This window comes from Nerophis lumbriciformis, linkage group LG04 (assembly GCF_033978685.3).
Source record: "Nerophis lumbriciformis linkage group LG04, RoL_Nlum_v2.1, whole genome shotgun sequence".
In the NCBI taxonomy this organism is placed as follows: domain Eukaryota; kingdom Metazoa; phylum Chordata; class Actinopteri; order Syngnathiformes; family Syngnathidae; genus Nerophis; species Nerophis lumbriciformis.
In genome coordinates, this window is record NC_084551.2 from 44,842,534 (window position 1) to 44,866,238 (window position 23,705).

The 23,705-nt window shown below is 38.6% G+C and overlaps 1 protein-coding gene across 1 annotated transcript in view; it reads left to right on the plus strand.

Moving 5' to 3' along the window:
• Nucleotides 1–3,917: 3,917 nt before the first annotated feature.
• The window catches only part of agmo (alkylglycerol monooxygenase), a 192,368-nt gene continuing 172,580 nt past the window's right edge, over nucleotides 3,918–23,705 (plus strand). Inside the window, 1 exon segment of the mRNA XM_072913031.1 lies at nucleotides 3,918–4,137. Within this exon segment, the coding sequence (XP_072769132.1) occupies nucleotides 4,018–4,137 (120 nt within the window). The 5' untranslated portion in view covers nucleotides 3,918–4,017.

The following is a 23,705-nucleotide window of genomic DNA, read 5'->3' on the forward strand; positions in this document are numbered from 1 at the left end:
GTTACTTAAAATATGTTCCCCATACTAAAATGTTACCAAAAATATGAATTTGAAAAAAAACAACATTTTATTTTTCACTAAAGAAGGGTTCGGTGAATGCGCATATGAAACTGGTGGGGTTCGGTACCTCCAACAAGGTTAAGAACCACTGGTTTAAAGTAAACATGGTAGGCTACAGGCTAATAGGAGCTAGCAGCTACACAACAGCCAAGCATACAATAGCACACAAGCTAGACATACATAATCAGTGTCCTTAATTGAACAATAATGCAGTCTCAAAAATCTAATTTCTTCATACATACAATTATCAAATAAATATACTTTCATATTACTTACACATACCAAGTCTCCAAGGCAGAGGCGTATTAGAAAGTATTCAGTAACAAACGTGTCCACATCATTCAACTTCAGCCAAACTTAATGAATTAATGTGGCCACTAGGTGTCGCCGAAAGAACAATGACCACTCCACTTCAACTTAAAGACCGCATAAATCCAATAAATAAATAGGTTAGTATTTTTCATTTCTACCATTGTTCTCCTTTTGACTAATTTCACTTGATTAAACCTTTTCTAACATCCCAGACTACAAAATAATACAAGTATGAATAATTTAAAGAGTTTGGACAATGAACAAAAGTCCATCCATCCATCCATCCATCCATCCATTTTGTACCGCTTATTCCCATTGGGGTCGCGGGGGGCGCTGGAGCCTATCTCAGCTACAATCGGGCGGAAGGCGGGGTACAAAAGTCTTTTTTTTTTAAGTAAAATTTGTACAGTTTCTTCTATTTACAGTAATGCACTGTAAAACAATGACCATATAACGGTAAAAAACTGGCTGCTCAGTCGGCAGAATTTTACCGTGGTTTATTTTACATTTTAGTAATTCGATGCAAAAACCAGCGTAAATTTGACAGTAAAATGCTGGCGACTGAGCTACCAGTTTTTTTTTTTACCGTAAAATCTACAGATTTTTTTTTTTAGTACTGATAATATTGCTGTTAGGGAGATTTTGTACACTGTAAAGACACACACTGAGTTAGAAATGTAAAAATGTTTGAAACCTGACAATACAGAGGGGCTGTAAATCTTTGAGCACCACACAATTTAATTTCGATTCTTACGGGGAACGATTCGATTCAGAATCGATTCTCAATTCAAAACGATACTCAATTGAAAATCAATACTTATTAATAACATTGGGTGCCAGTTCTATGATTAAGTACATTCCTCAATAAAATACGTAAACAGCGCTGATAAATGTTTATATTACTTAAAAGAAAACTGGTTTTGTTGAATAAAATTCTACTCAAACATGTAATAAAGTCAAATACAAATAAGGCAACAGGAGAAATATACAACATTTCTTTTTTCTGAGGTAAACACAGGCTTTTACATCAACAGTAGGATTTTCCTGGCTGGACGGGACAGAGTTAAAATCCAAAATAAAGTAGATTTTTTTTTTTTTTTAACTGATTAAGAATCTTTACAAATAAGAATCGCGATTCATTTGAAAAAATGTTGACACCCGTTAGTATGAAACTTGTTCTGTATTAGTCATCACCAGCATGTTGAATTAATAACTGATCAAAATATACAGTCAATGATGTGCAGTTCATAAACAACACTGACGATGACTTGAAATAAACAGGATTTTTTTCAGGCAACTGTAATACAAAAAAAAAAAAAAAGTTCCAGTAGAAACTTGCTGATTTTACGACTAATTTCTCCCTGAGACTGCAGCATGCTGTGAAGGTGCTGGGGTTGGCGGCGAACTTCGTGCTAAGTTTACAGTGTTTGGACTCCTGGCAGGACTCCGAGAGAAAAGCTAGAAAGGATCAAATTCTGCTCCTGCGTACCCGAGATGAAAATAATTTCACGGCCTGATCTCATCTTTCGCCACACCCAGACCGAGCAGGACAATTTCACCTCCAATTTTAGGAAGAATCTGCATTTTATTGTTGGTTTTTTTTGGGTGGGGGGAGACTTGTGAGTAAGAAAATGCAATGAGCAATGGTCATTAAATGGCAGTCATTTGCGGTTGCATGCGCTCTCACATTTTCACTCACACTGTGAAAGGTCGATTACACAATGTGATGCAAAACATACAACGATAATGTCGTCCATGGTGACAGGTGTTGTATTAAACATATAACAACAAATACTCCTTTGCTTAGAAACCATGTTATCAAATGTCTTATTCGTTGTGGCATAGCTTGGAGTTTTATGGACAATTTCTAATATTTATTTGAATTGTAAATGTATTTTTAGGAAAAAGTATGATAAAAATACACCAACCTAATTTAATTGACAAGAATTCAATAAACTATTATTAAATGTGTAAACAGTTACACTTGAAATGATTCAAACCTCATTAAAACTTGTGTATATTCAGAGTTAAAAGGTTATAAGAAGGTGTAGTTTGCAGTAAACCAACACAACAAAAACATGTCAATAGCCACACAGCTTGTTTGTACTAGGGATGTCCGATAATGGCTTTTTGCCGATATCCGATATTCCGATATTGTCCAACTCTTTAATTACCGATACCGATATCAACCGATACATGCAGTCGTGGAATTAACACATTATTATGCCTAATTTGGACAAACAGGTATGGTGAAGATAAGGTACTTTTTAAAAAAATTAATAAAATAAGATAAATAAATTAAAAACATTTTCTTGAATAAAAAAGAAAGTAAAACAATATAAAACAGTTACATAGAAACTAGTAATTAATGAAAATTAGTCAAATTAACTGTCAAAGGTTAGTACTATTAGTGGACCAGCAGCACGCACAATCATGTGTGCTTACGGACTGTATCCCTTATTGATATATATTGATATATAATGTAGGAACCAGAATATTAATAAATGATAAATGGGTTGTACTTGTATAGCGCTTTTCTACCTTCAAGGTACTCAAAGCGCTTTGACACTACTTCCACATTTACCCATTCACACACACATTCACACACACACTGATGGAGGGAGCTGCCATGCAAGGCGCTAACCAGCACCCATCAGGAGCAAGGGTGAAGTGTCTTGCTCAGGACACAACGGACATGACGAGGTTGGTACTAGGTGGGGATTGAACCAGGGACCCTCGGGTCGCGCACGGCCACTCTTCCACTGCGCCACGCCGTCCCTAATAACATAAAGAAGTGTGTATCTTGTGTTTTTTATGTTGATTTAATAATAATAACAACAACAACGATACAGATAATAACAAAACCGATACCGATAATTTCCGTTACATTTTAACGCATTTATCGGCAGATAATATCAGCAGGGCGATATTATCGGACATCTTTAGTTTGTACGTTATGAAAATAAGTGAAATTTACAATTAGGCGGTGAATCATTTACTTTCAAATAGTATGCAACCAACAACTCCTTCAATAACACAAATGACGTCATCAAATACTTGACAGATCAATACCCAAACAAATGTATGTGAGCAACTGAAAACTGGAAGTAATGAAACTCAAGCTAACATAAATCCATGGAAGCCCAAATACCCCAATGTTCAGTCATAGTTATGAGGTGAAAACACGAAATTATGAGATACGATGTATGAGATATGTAGAAATATATATAACGGCCTTCCATACAAATCAAGTGTTCACTTTATTTGTCAGCCACAGGACGTCTCGCGAGATTAAGGAGGACACGTGACCGAAAGGGTTTATTTTAGAGTCAACAACAGTCATGAAAGTTAGCATTATTATTACCAAATTATGATTGGTATTATTATTATTACATTATTGTTATCCCAGAGTGACTTATTTTACAGCGCGTGGACACTTGACTCCCCTTCCGGTACAACTATCAGACAGCTGACCTACTTTGACTGCCCCCTGACTTTATAAATAAGGCTCGGCGGAGGAGCACACAGCGCCGGCGGTGCGACGGTCGACGCGCAAGACCGAACTTCCCTCTTCGTTCTGCTTTTTTCTTTTTTTTCTTTTCTTGACTTCTTATTTCTTACCTGGGCAGGTAAAGTCGAAACATCATGGCGGGCAGTGTTCAGTTCACCTCGGCCATGCTGGACATCCGTGCGATGTTCTACCTGCTGTCGCCCAACGAGTCGTCCTTCGAGAAGGTTGAAGAAGTGCCCGAGTATGTTCATCAGGTGGGTGCAGACACAGGTGACGTAAGGTTCCCCTCACGTGTCACCCTCAGGCGGTGTGCCCTCAAATAACCTTCGGCTCACTTATTTAATTTAATTTCATAACTCTGTTAGGGTAAAATATAACATAAACAAATGCTTAAATGATTTAAGCAACAGGTCACAACATTAGGCTGCACAACATATTCATATAGAAGCTGTGTCAACAAGTCTTCACTTACAAAATTACAATACCTTTTTTCTGTTTTCATAAATAATATGACAGTATCTTTATTATCTGTCCTGCATCGAAGGTTTGCAAAGACACACGTTTTTTTTACTCAATATGACATTAATACTTTCATACTAAATAGGAAAGTTATTTACACATAACTCCAAAACCAAACATGCATTATGTGTAAAAATGCCTGTAATATTGTGTCTGTGAGTTTCACTAGAATCAGGCGTTTTGGTAAGGTTTACAAATACAACAATTAGGTTTTATTCATAATGACAGTATAACTGCTACACTCAATATGACAGTTATTTAAACATAACTCCTAAACCACATATGAAAAATGGCTAATAATGCCTGAAATAATGCATCCTTGTGAGTTTTACTCGAAACATATGCTTTTTTACGGCTTGCAAATACAAAAAGTATTTTTTTACTCAATATGACAGTAATGTTCTTAGAATCCTGAGATAATGCGAAAAAAGCAATAAAATTGTATTCTAACATAACTCCGAAACCAAACATGCAAAATGTCTAATAATGCGTGAAGACATGTATCTTTGTGAGTTTTGAAAATACAACAAAGTACATTTGTAATTATTAAATTGGTTGGAAAAATATTGACATTTTGAAAACGGCTCATATGCAAACATGCAATTAAATTATCCAAAAGCTGAACACATGTGACGGGAAAATGTTGAAATAAAAATGCTGCAACCACGTAAATGCTGCAAAAAAAAATAAAATAAAAAAACACACGAGAAATGCTGTAAATTGTAAGAAAAAAGTGAAGTTAGCCAGTTAGGATTTAATATTTTACAGTATTATAGAGCAAGCGATTTTTGGGCACCACACGATTCGATTCTTACGGGGAACGATTTCAACGATGTTCATTGTGAGGTTCATCGTAAGGTTCCCCTCACGTGTTACCCTCAGGCGGTGTGCCCTCAAATAACCTTCGGCTCACTTATTTAATTTAATTTCATAACTCTATTAGGGTAAAATATAACATAAACAAATGCTTAAATAATTTAAATTTAATACATTCAAGTCACAACATTGGCACACAACATATTCATATAGAAGCTGTGTCAACAAGTCTTCACTTACAAAATGACAATACTTTTTTTCAGTTTTCATAAATAATATGACAGTATCTTTATTATCTGTCCTGCACCGAAATATTCTTTGTTTTTTTGTATTTTAATTGTTGAAAGAATAGTCATCAGATGTGTATGTTTATGTGCGTAAAATGTATTTTGTTTACGTTTATTTCGTATACTTTTACAATATAATACGTTACATATTTTGTTTAATTTCTCCGGAGAAAAGGAAAGCAACGCTTATTTAATCCCACCCCTTTTCGAATCATAGCAATTACTAACCCATATGTTGACTTCCTGTTCTTATTTTGTAAATACAACAAAGTAGGGCTGGGCGATATGGCCTTTTTTTAATATCTCGATATTTTTAGGCCATGTCACGATACACGATATATATCTCGATATTTTGCCTTAGTCTTGAATGAACACTTGATGCATATAATCACAGCAGTATGATGATTCTATGTGTCTACATTAAAACATTCTTCTTCATACTGCATTAATATATGCTCATTTTAAACTTTCATGCAGAGAGGGAAATCACAACTAAGTCAATTTACCAAAACTGTATTTATTAAACAGTTATGAAGCAGTGGCACAAACATTCATGTCATTTCAAAACAGAAAGTGCAAGATTGTCAGTGACATTTTAAAACAAGCTATGTGCATGATGTCACTAAGATGACCTATCAAAACAACACTAAATTAAAGTGCACTTTTTGTACAGAATGCCACTACTATAGTTTAAAACAAATAAAGTGCACTTTTGTGCATGATGTCACACAAGATTTTTCAATAACTGTCAAATAAAAACTAGCTGCATAATAGGAAATCAAATAGTGTACTTCCTTCGCTACGTGGTAGGTTCCTGTGGACGTTATCTCCTTCTGTTGTTGACTATTTTTTTCATACGGTGTTGATGTGGAAATGGTTGCTTCGGCATTTTGTTGGTGTGGCACCGAACGGAGATGTTGACATGCAGAGTTTCAAGCAGTCTTCATTCTCTAGCGGGTGACTTTTCAAATGATGCTACATATGAGCAGTAATGCTACTTTTTGTAGGAACGCTTTTGCCCCACACTTGACATACTACGGTTGTCTGTTCGACATATTCCCACTTGAAGCCAAACCACCGCCAGACGATGGACCCCCTGCTGTTTTTCTTGGGAATTAATTCTTCCTTCATTTGTTGTCAGATTCGCACCTTCTTTCTCTCGTATTACCACTCACACCACGGCTAACGTTACCCATGCCGCTACCTCTCTGCTCCACGAGGGAGTATATGTATGTGACATATGTAAGAAGGTACGCTTGTTTTATGTCTCTGTGAGAAGGAGAGACAACAAAGAGTGAGAAACGCCTGTAGTGTAATGCCCGCAGCTAAAAGCAACTGCGTGAGAACGTATACTCGAATATCACGATATAGTCATTTTGTATATCGCACAGACACAAACCCGCGATATATCGAGTACAAACCCCGTTTCCATATGAGTTGGGAAATTGTGTTAAATGTAAATATAAACGGAATACAATGATTTGCAAATCCTTTTCAACCCATATTCAGTTGAATATGCTACAAAGACAACATATTTGATGTTCAAATTGATAAACTTTTTTTTTTTTTTTTTGCAAATAATCATTAACTTTAGAATTTGATGCCAGCAACACGTGACAAAGAAGTTGGGAAAGGTGGCAGTAAATACTGATAAAGTTGAGGAATGCTCATCAAACACTTATTTGGAACATCCCACAGGTGAACAGGCAAATTGGGAACAGGTGGGTTCCATGATCGGGTTTAAAAGTAGATTCCATGAAATGCTCAGTAATTCACAAACAAGGATGAGGCGAAGGTCACCACTTTGTCAACAAATGCTTGAGCAAATTGTTGAACAGTTTAAGAAAAATGTTTCTCAAGCAGCTATTGCACGGAATTTAGGGATTTCACCATCTACGGTCCGTAATATCATCAAAGGGTTCAGGGAATCTGGAGAAATCACTGCACGTAAGCAGCTATGCCCGTTCCCTTTTGATCCCTCAGGCTGTACTGCATCAACAAGCAACATCAGTGTGTAAAGGATATCACCACATGGGCTCAGGAACACTTCAGAAACCCACTGTCAGTAACTACAGTTGGTTGCTACATCTGTAAGTGCAAGTTAAAACTCTCCTATGCAAGGCGAAAACCGTTTATCAACAACACCCAGAAACGCCGTCGGCTTCGCTGGGCCTGAGCTCATCTAAGATGGACTGATACAAAGTGGAAAAGTGTTCTGTGGTCTGACGAGTCCACATTTCAAATTGTTTTTGGAAACTGTGGACGTCGTGTCCTCCGGACCAAAGAGGAAAAGAACCATCCGGATTGTTATAGGAGCAAAGTTGAAAAGCCAGCATCTGTGATGGTATGGGGTGTATTAGTGCCCAAGACATGGGTTTTGATTGATTGATTGAGACTTTTATTAGTAGGTTGCACAGTGAAGTACATATTCCGTACAATTGACCACTAAATGGTAACACCCTAATAAGTTTTTCAACTTTCATGATACAGATATATACTATCATATATACTATCATCGTGATACAGTCATCACACAAGATAATCATCAGGGTGTATGCATTGAATTATTTACATTATTTACAATTCGGGGTTTGGAGGGGGGTGGGGGGGGTTAGGTTTGGTTGTTATCATCAGTCATCAACAATTGAGAACAGAGAAATGGATATTGAAACAGTGTAGGTCTGACTTGGTAGGATATGTACAGCAAGTAGTGGACATAGAGAAGAGAGAGATCAGAAGGCATACGAAAAGTATCTACATTTGATTGTTTACATTTGATTATTAACAATCCGGGGAGGGTGTTAGATTAGGGTTGAAGTTGCCTGGAGGTGTACTTTTATTGCGGTTTTGAATGAGGATAGAGATGCCCTTTCTTTTATACCTGTTGGGTGCGCATTCCACATTGATGTGGCATTGAAAGAGAATGAGTTAAGACCTTTGCTAGATCGGAATCTGGGTTTAACGTGGTTAGTGGAGCTCCCCCTGGTGTTGTGGTTATGGCGGTCATTTACGTTAAGGAAGTAGTTTGACATGTACTTCGGTATCAGGGAGGTGTAGCGGATTTTATAGACTATCTCACACATCTGTGAAGGCGCCATTAATGCTGAAAGGTACATACAGGTTTTGGAGCAACATTTGTTGCCATCCAAGAAACGTTACCATGGACGCCCCTGCTTATTTCAGCAAGACAATGCCAAGCCACGTGTTACATCAACGTGGCTTCATACTAAAAGAGTGCGGGTACTAGACTGGTCTGCCTGTATTCCAGACCTGTCTCCCATTGAAAATGTGTGGCGCATTATGAAGCCTAAAATACCACAACGGAGACCCCCGGACTGTTGAACAACTTAAGCTGTACATCAAGCAAGAATGGGAAATAATTCCACCTGAGAAGCTTAAAAAATGTGTCTCCTCAGTTCCCAAACGTTTACTGAGTGTTGTTAAAAGAAAAGGTGATGAAACACAGTGGTGAACATGCATATACATTACATATACAGTATACTTAGAGTGTATATAAAACGATGATGGATGTTTTTTAGAGCGCTGTGTTGTTAGCTGACTTTTGCTAGTGTTTATTTATGATTTAGAATGCATAAAAAAAGTCAAAGGTGTGCTTGTCTCACATAAGGATTGTGAAGTTCAGTTCCCCTTCAAGTCTTCAAAGAGCTGGTCAAAATATTCGAATCAGCTGTCAGGTTTGATGCGTCTATTGTTGTGCTTCTAACACAATGTCTTTCTGGTTGCCGGGGCACTTTTTCAGGAGAAATTGAGACCTGTAAACATGATGTGACTCTACAGTCATGCATTTGTTATGGACAACTATTAATGCAATAGGTCCTCCCGCAAGTTGATGAACGATAGATAGAAGGTCAAGGATTAAACCATAAAAGCAAAAATTCTGTTGATCAGGTGTTCCTGAAAACGTGTTGATGTTGAAACTAGTCTTACTAGTTTTTGACATATTTGAAGTAGATTGAGATGTCTGCATGTGAGAGAAGATGTCACACATCATCCCAGCAGGATGCCGCTCGCCACAGAGCAGCCACGTATAATCGGATGTGGATTCGGGAAGAATTTTGGGCCTCCCAGGCCAATTGGACGTGGCGTTTGCGCACGTAATTACAGCCAGCGTGTATCGGCCATGTGACGCGCCGCCGACTTTCCCTCCGCACGCACTTAGGCCGTGAAATGCCAACGTTGTGTCAGCCAAAAGCGCTTCTTTGGCTTTGCGGGACGGTTGATGTGGACACGAAGCGGAGTGTACTCAAAGGAAACAGAAATGGTTTTGCTGTAATTGTATGTTGGAATAAGCAGGTGAAGTTGCTAAGATAGCTACTTTGTGAGTAATAATAATGATCAGGGTGACAATGATAAAAAAAAAAATGGCTTTGCTGTAACATTATGTTGAAAAAGCAAGTGATCTTGCCAACATAGCGACGTTATTAATAATATTAAAAATAATGATAAGAAAGTGATCTTGCTAATGAAGCTACTTTATTAGTAATACTAACAATTATGAAAAAAGCTTTGCTGTAACTTTGTTGAATAAGCAAGTGATCTTGCTAACATAGCGACTATTATTAATACTAAAAATAATAATGATAAGAAAAAGCTTTACTGTAACTGTTGGCATGTGATATTGCTAACATAGCTACTTTATAATTAATAATACAAATAGTAATGATAAAAAAATAGCTTGACTGTAACTATGTTGGAATAAGCAAGTGATCTTGCTGAAACAGCAACTTTATTAATACCGCAATAATAAAGATAAACACACTGGCCTTGCTGTAACGTTATGCTGAATAAGCAGGTGAACTTGCTAGCATAGCTACTTTAATATTAGTAGTAATAATTATAATAATAATACTAATGATAATGATGATGATAATGACGATAATGATAAACAAATTGACTTTGCTGTAACTTTATGCTGAATAAGCAGGTGAACTTGCTAACATAGCTACTTTATTATTATTAGTAGTAGTAGTAATAATAATAATAATAATAATAATAATGATGATGACGATGAAGATGATAAAGAAACAAACTGGCCTCGCGGTAACTTTATGTTGAACAAGCCGGCTATCTTGCTAACATAGCTACTTTAATAATTGTAATAATGATAATAATGATGAAGATGTTAATGGTAAACTGGCTTCGCTGTAACTTTATGCTGAATAAGTAGTAAATAAATAAATGATAAATGGGTTGTACTTGTATAGCGCTTTTCTACCTTCAAGGTACTCAAAGCGCTTTGACACTACTTCCACATTTACCCATTCACACACATTCACACAAATTACCAATGCTATAGATAATAAAAAATGTGCGGCAGCAGTTTTTATGGATCTAACTAAAGCATTTGACACAATTAATCACAATATTTTAATCAAAAAACTAGAACGATATGGCATCAGAGGGTTAGTCTTAAACTGGATAAGAAGTTATCTAATGAACAGGAAACAATACGTGAAACTAGGCGAACACACCTACAACGCTAAATATATCCTGTGGTGTACCTCAGGGATCAATACTACGACCTAAATTATTCAATCTATATATAAATGACATTTGTAAAGTTACAAAAGATTTAAAGTTAGTATTATTTGCGGATGATACAACAGCGTTTTGTTCAGGAGGGAACACACAGAAGATACTACAAATAATAACAGAAGAAATTAACAAATTAAAAAGATGGTTTGACAAAAACAGATTATCGTTGAATCTCAGTAAAACTAAAATAATGCTATTTGGTAACAGTAGAAGAGAAAGTCAAACACAAATACAAATAGACGAAATAGAAATTGAAAGAGTAAATGAAACCAAATATCTTGGTATAATGATTGATGATAAATTGAACTGGAAATCTCACGTAAAAAATATACAACATAAAGTAGCAAGAAACACGTCAATAATGAATAAAGCAAAACATGTCCTAGACAAAAAATCACTTCATATTCTCTACTGCTCACTAGTGTTACCATATCTGAGTTACTGTGTAGAAATATGGGGAAATAACTACAAAAGTACACTTCATTCATTAACGGTGTTACAAAAAAGATCAGTTAGAATAATACATAATGTTGGATATAGAGAACATACAAATCCTTTATTTATTGAATCAAAGATACTGAAATTCTACGACCTAGTGAATTTGCAAACAGCTAAAATTATACACAAAGCAAACTATAACCTGCTACCCAAGAATATACAACAATTCTTCTCAAAAAAAGAGGAGAAATATAATCTTAGAGAGAAATGTAATTTAAAACATTTGTATGCACGTACAACGCTTAAGACCTTCAGTATATCAGTATGTGGAATTAAATTATGGAATGGATTAAGCAAAGCAATCAATGTACTAATATGATTCACTTCAAGAAACTCTTCAAACTTAAAGTGTTTACAAAGTATAAAGAAGAAGAACCATGATAAACATTCTGTATTTATTTAACTCATCCATTCTTTCATTCTTTCACTCACAAACTAATCTTACTTATCTCAACATATGAAATGTAACTTACTTCACCAATTATTATTTATTTACTTATTTTTATTGTGATTACTTTTGGAGTATATTGTGAATTAATTGAGAACAGGAAGTGAACAAAAGTTTTAGCAACTGTTATGTAAAAGAAAAGGGGTAGGATTAAATAAGCTCTGCTTCTTCCTACTCCTTTTCGAACATGTTGAATAGAGAAACTGGAGATTGTGATGTATCATGTTGTATGATTGCATGTTCGAAATAAACTCAAACTCAAACTCAAACACACTGATGGAGGGAGCTGCCATGCAAGGCGCTAACCAACACCCATCAGGAGCAAGGGTGAAGTGTCTTGCTCAGGACACAACGGACATGACGAGGTTGGTACTAGGTGGGGATTGAACAAGTAGGTGAGCTTGCTAACATAGCTACTTTAATATTAGTTATAGTAATAATGACGACGATGATGATGATTATAATGACGACGAACTGGCTTTGCTGTAACTATGTTGAATAAACAGACGATCTTGCTAGCATAGCTACTGTATTTTTTATAATAATATAAATGATATTGATAAACATTATGTATTCAAACAGTGTTACTGTTCAAACTGTTTGTAATGTTGCATTGGCCAAAAATATAAAATATACTTGTTAAAATAAAACCTCTGCCTTGTTTTTAATGAATACTTAGACCTACTACGCGACTGTATTCGAATGTTGGTCAAATTCGGTATAACTTGGAGAGCCAATTGTTTTCTGAGAACCATGACATAAGATGGTGAATGATCTTACTAACATCCTGCTTTATGAATAAGCATCATCATACTTATTGTATCCTGTCTTATTACCTGACCTGTGAGAGGCAGGTCCAGAAATAGGAAGTTATGGCTTCAATGCAGCATGTAATGTGCAGTAACAGTCCACTTTTCCTCCCTCCAACTTTTCCTAATCAGATTTTCTGGCTGGTTAATTCTCTGAAAGAATCGGTGTGCGTCACTGACTTGCATTGGAGCTACTTAAGTATTTCTAGCGTGCTTCTACCAGATTTGGCGTTTGGTCCGAGAAAACACGACAAAAGTGGCCCACGCAAACACGAGTCGATGCTTTAATTAGGAACACATATTTGCCTTACAAGCAGCTTCTTTCATAACACATGTTCACGGGGTCTTGGCTTCATTGTAAATGAAAACAACTGATTTGGTGATTGCGACGCATGTGGTCTGTTATCTGCACGATGTCCTACTTTGTGCTCGTCAGACAGTTTTCTTACAGTAGAAACTGATTGTGTCTGCAGTTATGCGCACAGTACTAGGCTTGTTGCAATGACCTCGACGTGGCTCCTTAATGCCGCAACAATGACACCTCTGTATCAACAAATGTTTATATATATATTCTATACCAGTGGTCCCCAACCACCGGTCCGTGGATCAATTGGTACCGGGCCGCACAAGAAATTAAATAAATAATAATAATAATAATATATATATATATTTTTTAAATAAATCAAAATAAAAAACACAAGATACACTTACAATTAGTGCACTAACCCAAAAAACCTCCCTCCCCCATTTACACTCATTCACACTCATTCGCACAAAAGGGTTGTTTCTTTCTGTTTAATATTTCTGGTTCCTACATTATATATCAATACAGTCTGCAGGGATACAGTCCGTAAGCACACATGATTGTATTTCTTTATGACAAAAATTAAAAAAAATTTTACACACACACACACATCCCCCTGGTCCGTGGGACAAATTTTAAAGCGTTGACCGGTCCGCAGCTACAAAAAGGTTGGGGACCACTGTTCTATACCATTCAAGAGGGCAGTATTAACACGAATGTCAGCTTACGCAAAATACAATAACGCGTGAGGCATAGGGTTTCAACAGAACATTTATGATTTATAAGCTTTGCAAATTTGAATACTGTTTCTATGCATTTTGATGTTTTGACATACTGTACAAGCTTCATTTTAAAGGGGAACTGCACTTTTTTTGCATTTTTGCCTATCGTTAACCAGCTAACTACGGCAAGAGATATTCACTCTTGCCGGGGGCGGCATGGCGTAGTGGGTAGAGCGGCCGTGCCAGAAACCTGAGGGTTGCAGGTTCGCTCCCCGCCTCTTGACATCCAAATCGCTGCCGTTGTGTCCTTGGGCAGGACACTTCACCCTTGCCCCCGGTGCCGCTCACACTGGTGAATGAATGATGAATGAATGATAGGTGGTGGTCGGAGCGGCCGTAGACGCAAACTGGCAGCCTCGCTTCCATCGGTCTACCCCAGGGCAGCTGTGGCTACAAATGTAGCTTACCACTCGTTTGTTTGGGGGTGGTGGTTCCTCTCTTTAAGAAGGGGAACCGGAGGGTGTGTTCCAACTATCGTGGGATCACACTCCTCAGCCTTCCCGGCAAGGTCTATTCAGGTCTACTGGAGAAGAGACTACGCCGGATAGTCGAACCTCGGATTCAGGAGGAACAGTGTGGTTTTTGTCCTGGTCATGGAACTGTGGACCAGCTCTATACTCTCGGCAGGGTCCTTGAGGGTGCATGGGAGTTTTCCCAACCAGTCTACATGTGCTTTGTGGACTTGGAGAAGGCATTTGACCGTGTCCCTCGGGAGGTCCTGTGGGGAGTGCTCAGAGTATGGGGTATCGGACTGTCTGATTGTGGCTGTCCGCTCCCTGTACGATCAGTGTCAGAGCTTGGTCCGCATTGCCGGCAGTAAGTCAGACACGTTTCCAGTGAGGCTGCCCTTTGTCACCGATTCTGTTCATAACTTTTATGGACAGAATTTCTAGGCGCAGTCAAGGCGTTGAGGGGATCCGGTTTGGTGGCTGCAGGATTAGGTCTCTGCTTTTTGCAGATGATGTGGTCCTGATTGCTTCATCTGGCCAGGATCTTCAGCTCTCACTGGATCGGTTCGCAGCCGAGTGTGAAGCGACTGGGATGAGAATCAGCACCTCCAAGTCCGAGTCCATGGTTCTCGCCCGGAAAAGGGTGGAGTGCCATCTCCGGGTTGGGGAGGAGACCCTGCTCCAAGTGGAGGAGTTCAAGTACCTAGGAGTCTTGTTCACGAGTGAGGGAAAAGTGGATCGGGAGATCGACAGGCGGATCGGTGCGGCGTCTTCAGTAATGCGGACGCTGTATCGATCCGTTGTGGTGAAGAAGGAGCTGAGCCGGAAGGCAAAGCTCTCAATTTACCGGTCGATCTACGTTCCCATCCTCACCTATGGTCATGAGCTTTGGGTTATGACTGAAAGGACAAGATCACGGGTACAGGCGGCCGAAATGAGTTTCTTCCGCCGGGTGACAGGGCTCTCCCTTAGAGATAGGGTGAGAAGCTCTGCCATCTGGGGGGAGCTCAAAGTAAAGCCACTGCTCCTCCACATCGAGAGGTGCCAGATGAGGTGGTTCGGGCATCTGGTCAGGATGCCACCCGAACGCCTCCCTCGGGAGGTGTTTAGGGTACGTCCAGCCGGTAGGAGGCCACGGGGCAGACCCAGGACACGTTGGGAAGACTATCTCTCCCGGCTGGCCTGGGAACGCCTCGGGATCCTCCGGGAAGAGCTGGACGAAGTGGCTGGGGAGAGGAAAGTCTGGGCTTCCCTGCTTAGGCTGCTGCCCTCGCGACCCGACCTCGGATAAGCGGAAGAAGATGGATGGATGGATGGACAGCTAACTCGACAGCGTTTGTACTGTAGTTGTAATAACACGCATGACGTGCTGCGTTTATCATGATCAGTATTAAAGTGACTCACTTGATGGACAGTTGTCTGTCTGGTCCAGCTGGCCAGAGACGTTTTTCCAGTTTATTTGGGTAAGCACGCCATTTATGTCGAAATAACATTGCTTTAATTTCCACATTTGCAGCTTCAGGTCGCTTTCACCTCACTCTCTCTGCTTCCGTCTGCTCCAACGTATTACTCTTCCTTAGTGCTTGCTTCTATAAGCAGTAGTTCATCCTCCATATATTCAGCTTCAAAAAGATAAAGTTGCAAATCCTCATTTGTCCAAAAATAGTCCTCTTTTTTGTTTGTTACTGAATCTGCCATGATTAGAACACATCCATTGTTTTGTTTCAGAAAGTAGGAACACACATTTCTTGCCGGAAGTCAGACGTGCGCTGCTAAGGAAACAGAAATCAATGCGCGGAAGAAATCAATTCGGCAATGATTAAAATGACCAAAATACGGTAAATATAAAACATGTTACATATTGTTATGAAGGTGTCTGTTACTACATTGTATATAGACTTGCAGTGTGTATATAAAACGTTGATGGAGGGTTTTGAATGCCACAACTGTTACTCCAATTAGCCGCATCTTCCAAACATTTTTTATCATCTTTAAAATCCTAATTAAAAATGTGTTCTTGTCTTTCATAACTATTGTGAAAGACGGGCAAAGTGCCAAAAAAGTGCAGTCCCCCTTTAAGTACTATAAGGATAGCTGTATGTCCAAGAGCCTTTTAGCACTGTACATTATTTTGATTAGGGGAGTCCCTTTCTGATACTGATATCAGATATTGGTCCGATATCAGCAAAAAAAAAGTATCAAATTATATGGGCTTGCATGTGAACATTTTAATGACTTCCAATAAGCACACAAGATCGTTCTTTCTTCTATTTTAGTGAAATCATTTACAAAAGTTAAACATGGCAGGCTTTCGGCTATTCGGACAAGCAGTTACACAGCAGCTAAGCACACAATAGCATACAAGCTAGACAGGCATAATAAGTGTCCATAATTGAACAATAATGCAGTTAAAAACAGCACATTTGTCAATATAAAGACGTTTCGAACAATTATAGTTGCATATTACTTATACTGTCCACACTAAGTGCTCAAGGCAGAAGTGTATTAGAAAGTATCGAGTAACAAACGTGTTTGCATCATTCAATTTACCGTGTCATGAGTTTAACTTAATGAATTATTGCGGTCACTCTGTCACACCCCAAAAATTTTACCACTCCACTTCAACTTAAAGACAGCATAAGTTAATTCCGGATGGTTAATAATAAATCAATTAGTGTTTTTCATGCCTACTATTGTTCTCTGTTTGACTAATTTCACTTGATCAAACCTTTTCTAAGGTTTTACACTACAAAATAATACAAGTATGTATGATTCCTACTGATACCGTATTGGACCGATATTTGTATTCAAGGCTCCAATGTCCGTATCGTATGAAGGTAAATTATTAAAAAAAAAAAAAAAGTTTTTATCCATTCTTAGTTCATTTAGATTTTTTTATACATTTTATCAGTCCACCCATTTTTTTTTTAAATTATTTATCATTGTTAGTAACTGTATTTTCTGAAAATGACTTCCTTCAGCCTATTCATTGGCTGTAATGCCTTCACAGTTTGGGGTCTCAGCGCCCCCTGTTGCCCTCACATGCCAACGACAGCCTTGCAAATGGAAAGGTCCATTTTAAAGACGCAACATTTGTGGACCTTCGCATGAACTCTGCTGCAGTGAAGTATTTTCGGTCGTCAGCTTCGACTCCCAGCGTGTGAAGCGGTTCTAATTTGAAGTTTGACAACATGTGTTTGCTGCAAAGTTTTACGAGACGCACAGTGGCCTAGCGACACGGGACTCGAGCTAATTTGTTGTTGCCGCAGGGCTGGGGGCAGTAAAAGTGGGCACAGGAGCAATTTGTGACTCAGCAGGTTTACCGTTAGTGATGTCTCCTCCGAAGAAATAGTGGACCTGTTTGGACGCCTCGAGGGCTTTCTGCCAGCCTTCAGCCACCGAGTGATTTTTAGTAAAAGGCGGGATAAAAGTGTCTTGTCAGCCTCGCGTGTTTTGCAGCCAACCTTTCGTCAAGCGTGACCTCCACGCGATGTCTGAACGGGGGAGAAAGCCAACATCTGGTCCGCAAATGTCATGTTGCCCATGAGATCCAAAGCAGGAGAAATAAAATTATCCGACCGCACAAAAAAGACGTATAGAAGAAATCTTTAGTGCCAAAAGAAAGATGTAAGAATTAATAAAAAAAGTTTGGTAAGTCATTATAAAACATTAAGGACATTCAAACTTGATGATAACTCAGTTTGGTTCAAAATGGTTCAGTTTAGGGTTGTACCCTATACCGGGACTAATAAAGTATCGCGGTAATAATGAATTTAAAAAGGTACTAAACTGCCTTTGGAAAATACCGGACCTTTATTTTATTTTTTTCACGGTCATTGCAGGTAATATGAGCCGAGGCGCATTTGAGTCAACACACACACAGAGCACTTACAAGCGGAAACAGTTTGAAGACAGAAGAGGGAGAACGGATGCGTTTTGGCTTAAAAATTAACTATAAAGGTGAAGCTATAAACACTGAAGCGGTCCGTTAGAACGTAGCTAGCTAGCGGCAAACAGTGTTTTTGCTACTTCTAAATCACTAATCCTCAATGGTGACAAACTGTTTAAATTAAGCCAATAAATATTTTTTTGTGTGGTCACCTTTATTTTGAAAAGTATTTAAATATATTTTGGTGCTGGTACCAAAATATTGGTATTAGGACAACCCTAGTTCAGTTTACTTGAGTGTGTTTTTATTTTTTTATTTCTATTGACAAAAATGACTAATAACTAGTGTTAACACCAATTTTTGGCCCCCTTTAGTTCGGCACCACTGGTTAGCCTAGCATACACTTCAGTCCATTTTGCCTTGTTGGTTCAGAAGGGTAAGTCCTAGACGGGGCGTTTATAGCATGGTTTGATCAAGTGTAATTAAATGAAAAACACTAATCTATTTATTATCAACTATCTTGAATGGACTTTTTGTTGCCTTTAAGTTAAAGTGGAGTGGTAATAGTTTTCTTTCTTGGTGACACCTAGTGGCGACAATAATTGAATGATGACACAGTTGTTACTGGATACTTTCTAATACACTTCTGCTTTAGAGACTTTCCATGTCTAAGTAATATGCAACTATAATTCATTAATACTTGTTTATTATATTGTTAAATCTGCACAAATAAATGTCTTAGTCGCTCCGAGAGTAATGCGTTTATCTAATTTTAGATTGGGATATGACGTTAATGTGTTTTGTATTCATGTTGCCATTTCAGCGAGCTTGCTTCTCCCGTAAATGAGCGGTGTCACTAATCCGTGAGTAGGGATGTGCACTTTTCACATCTGAACCGGCACGGTAGAAATTACGGGGACTATAAAGTAACAATTTTTATTGTTGGCATTGAGAATTGCAACAGTATCTAGAGAGTTTGGCTGAGTCTGCTCTCAGTGCTGCTGGAGTGAAGGTGCTGCTGGAGTGATGGTGTTAAGGATGTAACGATGTTAAAATTATTCTGACCGAAATTAGCACTGTTACTAGGGACAACGTGGAACAGTTGGGACAGTGGATGTGCCAGCAACCTTAGGGTTCCTGGTTCGATCCCCACCTTCTACCAACCTCGTCATGTCCGTTGTGTCCTTGTGCAAGACACTTCACCCTTGCTCCTGATGGGTTGTGGTTAGGGCACACCATCAGTGTGTGTGAATGGGTGAATGTGGAAATAGTGTCAAAGCGCTTCGAGTACCTTGAAGGTAGAAAAGCGCTATACAAGTATAACCCATTACTAACTTACTATTATTGCAATATTGTTCAATGTGTTCATAAAGTACTTATACAGACAGACATTTTTAGATTTTGTTTTTAAATAACTAAACTAAATGGATAGTGTTTTAGTCTTAGTTTTTCATCTGTTTTAATGGATGAACTTTTATTATTTTAAATATCGGTTTGTATTTTGTACTTTAACATTTATTTAATTGAAAACTGCATTGGAAATAAAATCTGTTATTTATTATTTCTGGTTGTCCTACTTTTTCAGCAGTCCTTAAACACACCGTAAAACCACCTCTGTCTTGTATTTTTTCAGTCGATCTCTCTGTGCTATGACAGGTTCAATGTACGCAATTGAATATTTAATTGTTCAAACACTAATGTGTTTATACAAGTTTGGATTGAGGTTTGTTGTTTCTTAATGGGGAAAGACATCAATGTCTCTTGTTTTCATGTTAGCATTTAGGCTAGCCAGAGAGGTCCAGTCTGTCCGTGAGTTTATCAAAGTGCAGTCATCCATCATGATTTTTCCGTCATTTTTAATTTAAAACGGTAAAAGTAACCGTCTGGAGTTTTACTGAGGTTATCAATGTTACCATTTATCGTTACGTCACTACTAAGCAGTTCATGATCCAGTCTCGTAGGGATGTAACGATTTGTTTCACAACGATTCGTTTCAGACTTTGTGGTTGCCGTTACAATATTTTTTTAAACGATACGATTCAGTGAGTTGAAATCGATTCAGTAACTTTTTAGCAAAGAAGACAAACTAGTATGACTGTGAAATAAATAGTGGATACTGGACACTGGAGGTGAAGTTTCCTATATTCCTGTTATTTCTTGTAAGGGAATTATGTATAAATGAATTATGGACACAAACAAGCAAGTGAATGAATAAAGTGCAACCAACATTTTAGCTTGAATTAACCTTTTCTGCTCACATTTTCAACATTCAAACAATTTTCAGTAAAAGTACAGTAACCAACATTTTAACAGTAGATTTACATGCTACTTCTGCTTTTGTTTTCCAACACAAAATAATACAATATCAATATAAAAAATTAAGTGCAACCAAAATCTCTTCAGGTGAAATGAGCAGTGGTTTGACGTGCTGCTACTCTCATTTTTACCAACACAAAACATCATAAAGACGTAAGGGAAGAGACCGAGGACAAGTTTTGCCGACACACGGACCAAATGCATGAGGGTGTAATGAAACGCAAGAGCAGTGTCAACACTTTTTTTTTAGTCATAAATAACTTTTTTTTAACTATACTGTGAATGTTTATTACACTGTTTTTAACCTTCCGTCCGTAACTTACGCCGCTGTCACTTCCGTTCTGTCCGTCGCATCCTTTGGGGTTTAAAGTTAAGTTGTGGCTTTATATTATTATTTGTCATGGCTTTTGCAAACATGCTGTAGCTAAAAGGTTTTTGTGTTGTAATTCATGATATGTTGATTGTGCTCAACTTCATGTAAAGTCTGCCGTTCTTAAATCCAATGTTCTCTTTTTTTCTAGTATTGATGACATTGATTTATTGCGTTATTGATGTTGGATCAATACCTATCTTCCGGAATGCCAACTTGCCTTGCAAAGATCGATATAATTAAACTTTTGGAATATAGAACGATCTATCGATTATATCGATCAATCGTTACACCCTCAGTCTCATATTTGCGGACCAAACTTCTTAGGGTTTTAATAAACTTATGGTTTTGCATCATAACCGCGAGATGTGGTAAACGGAGGACCTCCTGTAATAAAATATCAATATTCTCAAACTGTGGTTCGTGTGCACTAGTAGTACGAGGGCTCCAACTAGTGGTATGCCAAAGAATCACTTTGTACAGTGTTTTATTTTCCTATATTCAAACAGTGTTACTGTTCAAACTGCGTGTAAGTTTCAGTGGCCAAAAATATTAAATATACTTGTTAGATAAAACCTCTGCCTTGTTTTAATGATACCACGCTACTGTATATTAATGTTGGTCATTATGGTGGTACTTGGAGAGCAAAGTGTTTTCTGAAGTGGTACTAAACAGACTGAACTAATTAGATTGAAAGTTATTTTCACAATTTGCAGAAGGCCAGTAAAAAGGAGCTGCGGGCCCGAAATGTCCCTAGGGCCGCACTTTGAATAGCCTAGAACAGGGGTCTGCAACCCGCGGCTCCAGAGCCGCATGCGGCTCTTTGACCACTCTGATGCAGCTCAGCTGTATACTTGCCGACCCACCCGATTTTCTCGGGAGACCTCCGGTTTTCAGTGCCTCTCCCAGAAATCTCCCGGGGCAAATATTCCCCGATTTACACCCTATCAATAAAATAAGGGCGTGCCGTGATAACACAGCATTTAACGCCGTCTACAACCTTGTACTAACAGCGTGACAGCCCAGCCTCATATTGTATGCAGCTTCAGCTTGCATACGTAAGTGACAGCAAGGCATACTTGGTCAACAGCCACACAGGTTACACTGACGGTGGTCGTTTAAAACAACTTTAACACTCTTACTAATATGCGCCACACTGTGAACCAAAACCAAACAAGAATGACAAACACATTTCGGGAGAACATCTGCACCGTAACACAACATAAACACAACAGAACAAATGCCCAGAATCCCATGCAGCCCTAACTCTTCCGGGCTGCATTATACATGCCCGCTACCACCAAACAACACCCCCGCCCCCCCACCCCCCCAACCCTGCTCCCCCCGTGTGTCGGTTGAGGTGGGCGGGGTTTGGCAAAATCAGGAGGGTTGGCAAGTATGACGCTGTCAAGCGTCATTCATATAAAACTCGCGGGCTGCACTAACATTTTCATTTTCATATTAAGGTGCGAGCCGTGTGTCTTTGGTTTATACATAGCACAAAGCAAAAAAAAACTTTATATGCAGTGTTATTTCATTTTAAATTTCAAAAGAGTTTTGTGGCTCCCATTGTTTTCTTTATTTTGTGAAACGGGTCAAAATGGCTCTTTGAGTGGTAAAGGTTGCCGACCCCTGGCCTAGAACAAAGACGAAGAAGGCCACACAAAAAGGAAAACAATATATATATATATATATATATATATATATATATATATATATATATATATATTTTTTTTTAACCATTCCAAGTCTGCTTTTTTGTGTAGCTCCACCCTTTTTAGCCGTGCTACCACATGCGATAAAACCAAAAAAAGAATCCAAATAACTTATTTTTCTACCCTTTGCTGCGTTCTGCAATAAAAACACCCCCTAAAAAAATTTGTGCAAAACTAGACTGCCTGGTGGAGGACTTTTGACTCTGACGTGAGGCTGCTTGTTGGTTGCAGCTCTGCAGGCTGCGACCAGATGTTGGAATTTAGCGTGCGATCACGACTCCCTGGCGACACACACACATACGCGTAAAAAAACAGGAACACACCACCACTCTTCAGGTCCACGTGTGGTGGACTGGACTAAGTGGCTGGCAGATAAAGCTGAGCAGCTCGCAGGCGTGACCTGTTTGCTCACCCTGTCCCGCACTAATTTGTTCCATGTTTGACAGAACCATTAAGATGTTATTACATGTTTCCAGCACGCTTAGAAAGGGAGGCATGACATCGCCGCCTTTCTTTCTCCTCACCATTTGTTTAGTCGTGCGCTCTTTGAAGGCTAATCACCGTCCACTCACGCCATCGCCAGGATCTTTTACATTCACATTTCCAGTACGGTTTTCGTCAAATAAACAACTGTGGCTGTTGGTTGCAATTGTACTTTTCAGACAGTGAATGCATCATGAGACTACAAGTCTTTTAGGTCTTTGTCCTAGCAAGACATTGTGGACAACTGTATCTTCCCGACTTTGTGGACTTTGGGAAAGGCTCGTTTCCGTTCCCAGTGCACAGTCCAGGTCCATAAAGACATGCTTGGAGGAGTTTAATGTGGAAGAACTAGAACCGGTCCAACATCAGTCACTTTTGACCCCACAAAACACGCAAATCTTGGAGAAGGTCTTCCTGTAAAAGTGAGGACTCAACGTTTTCACCGATATTGGAGCCTTGAGTACTGACCCATACTGATTTTGATCTGGAATAGTACATTATTTTGTGGTGTGGAATTTTAGAAAAGGTGAAAATTAGTCGGATAACAATAGGGTCTTTTCCACAGGAACCTCTAATTCCTG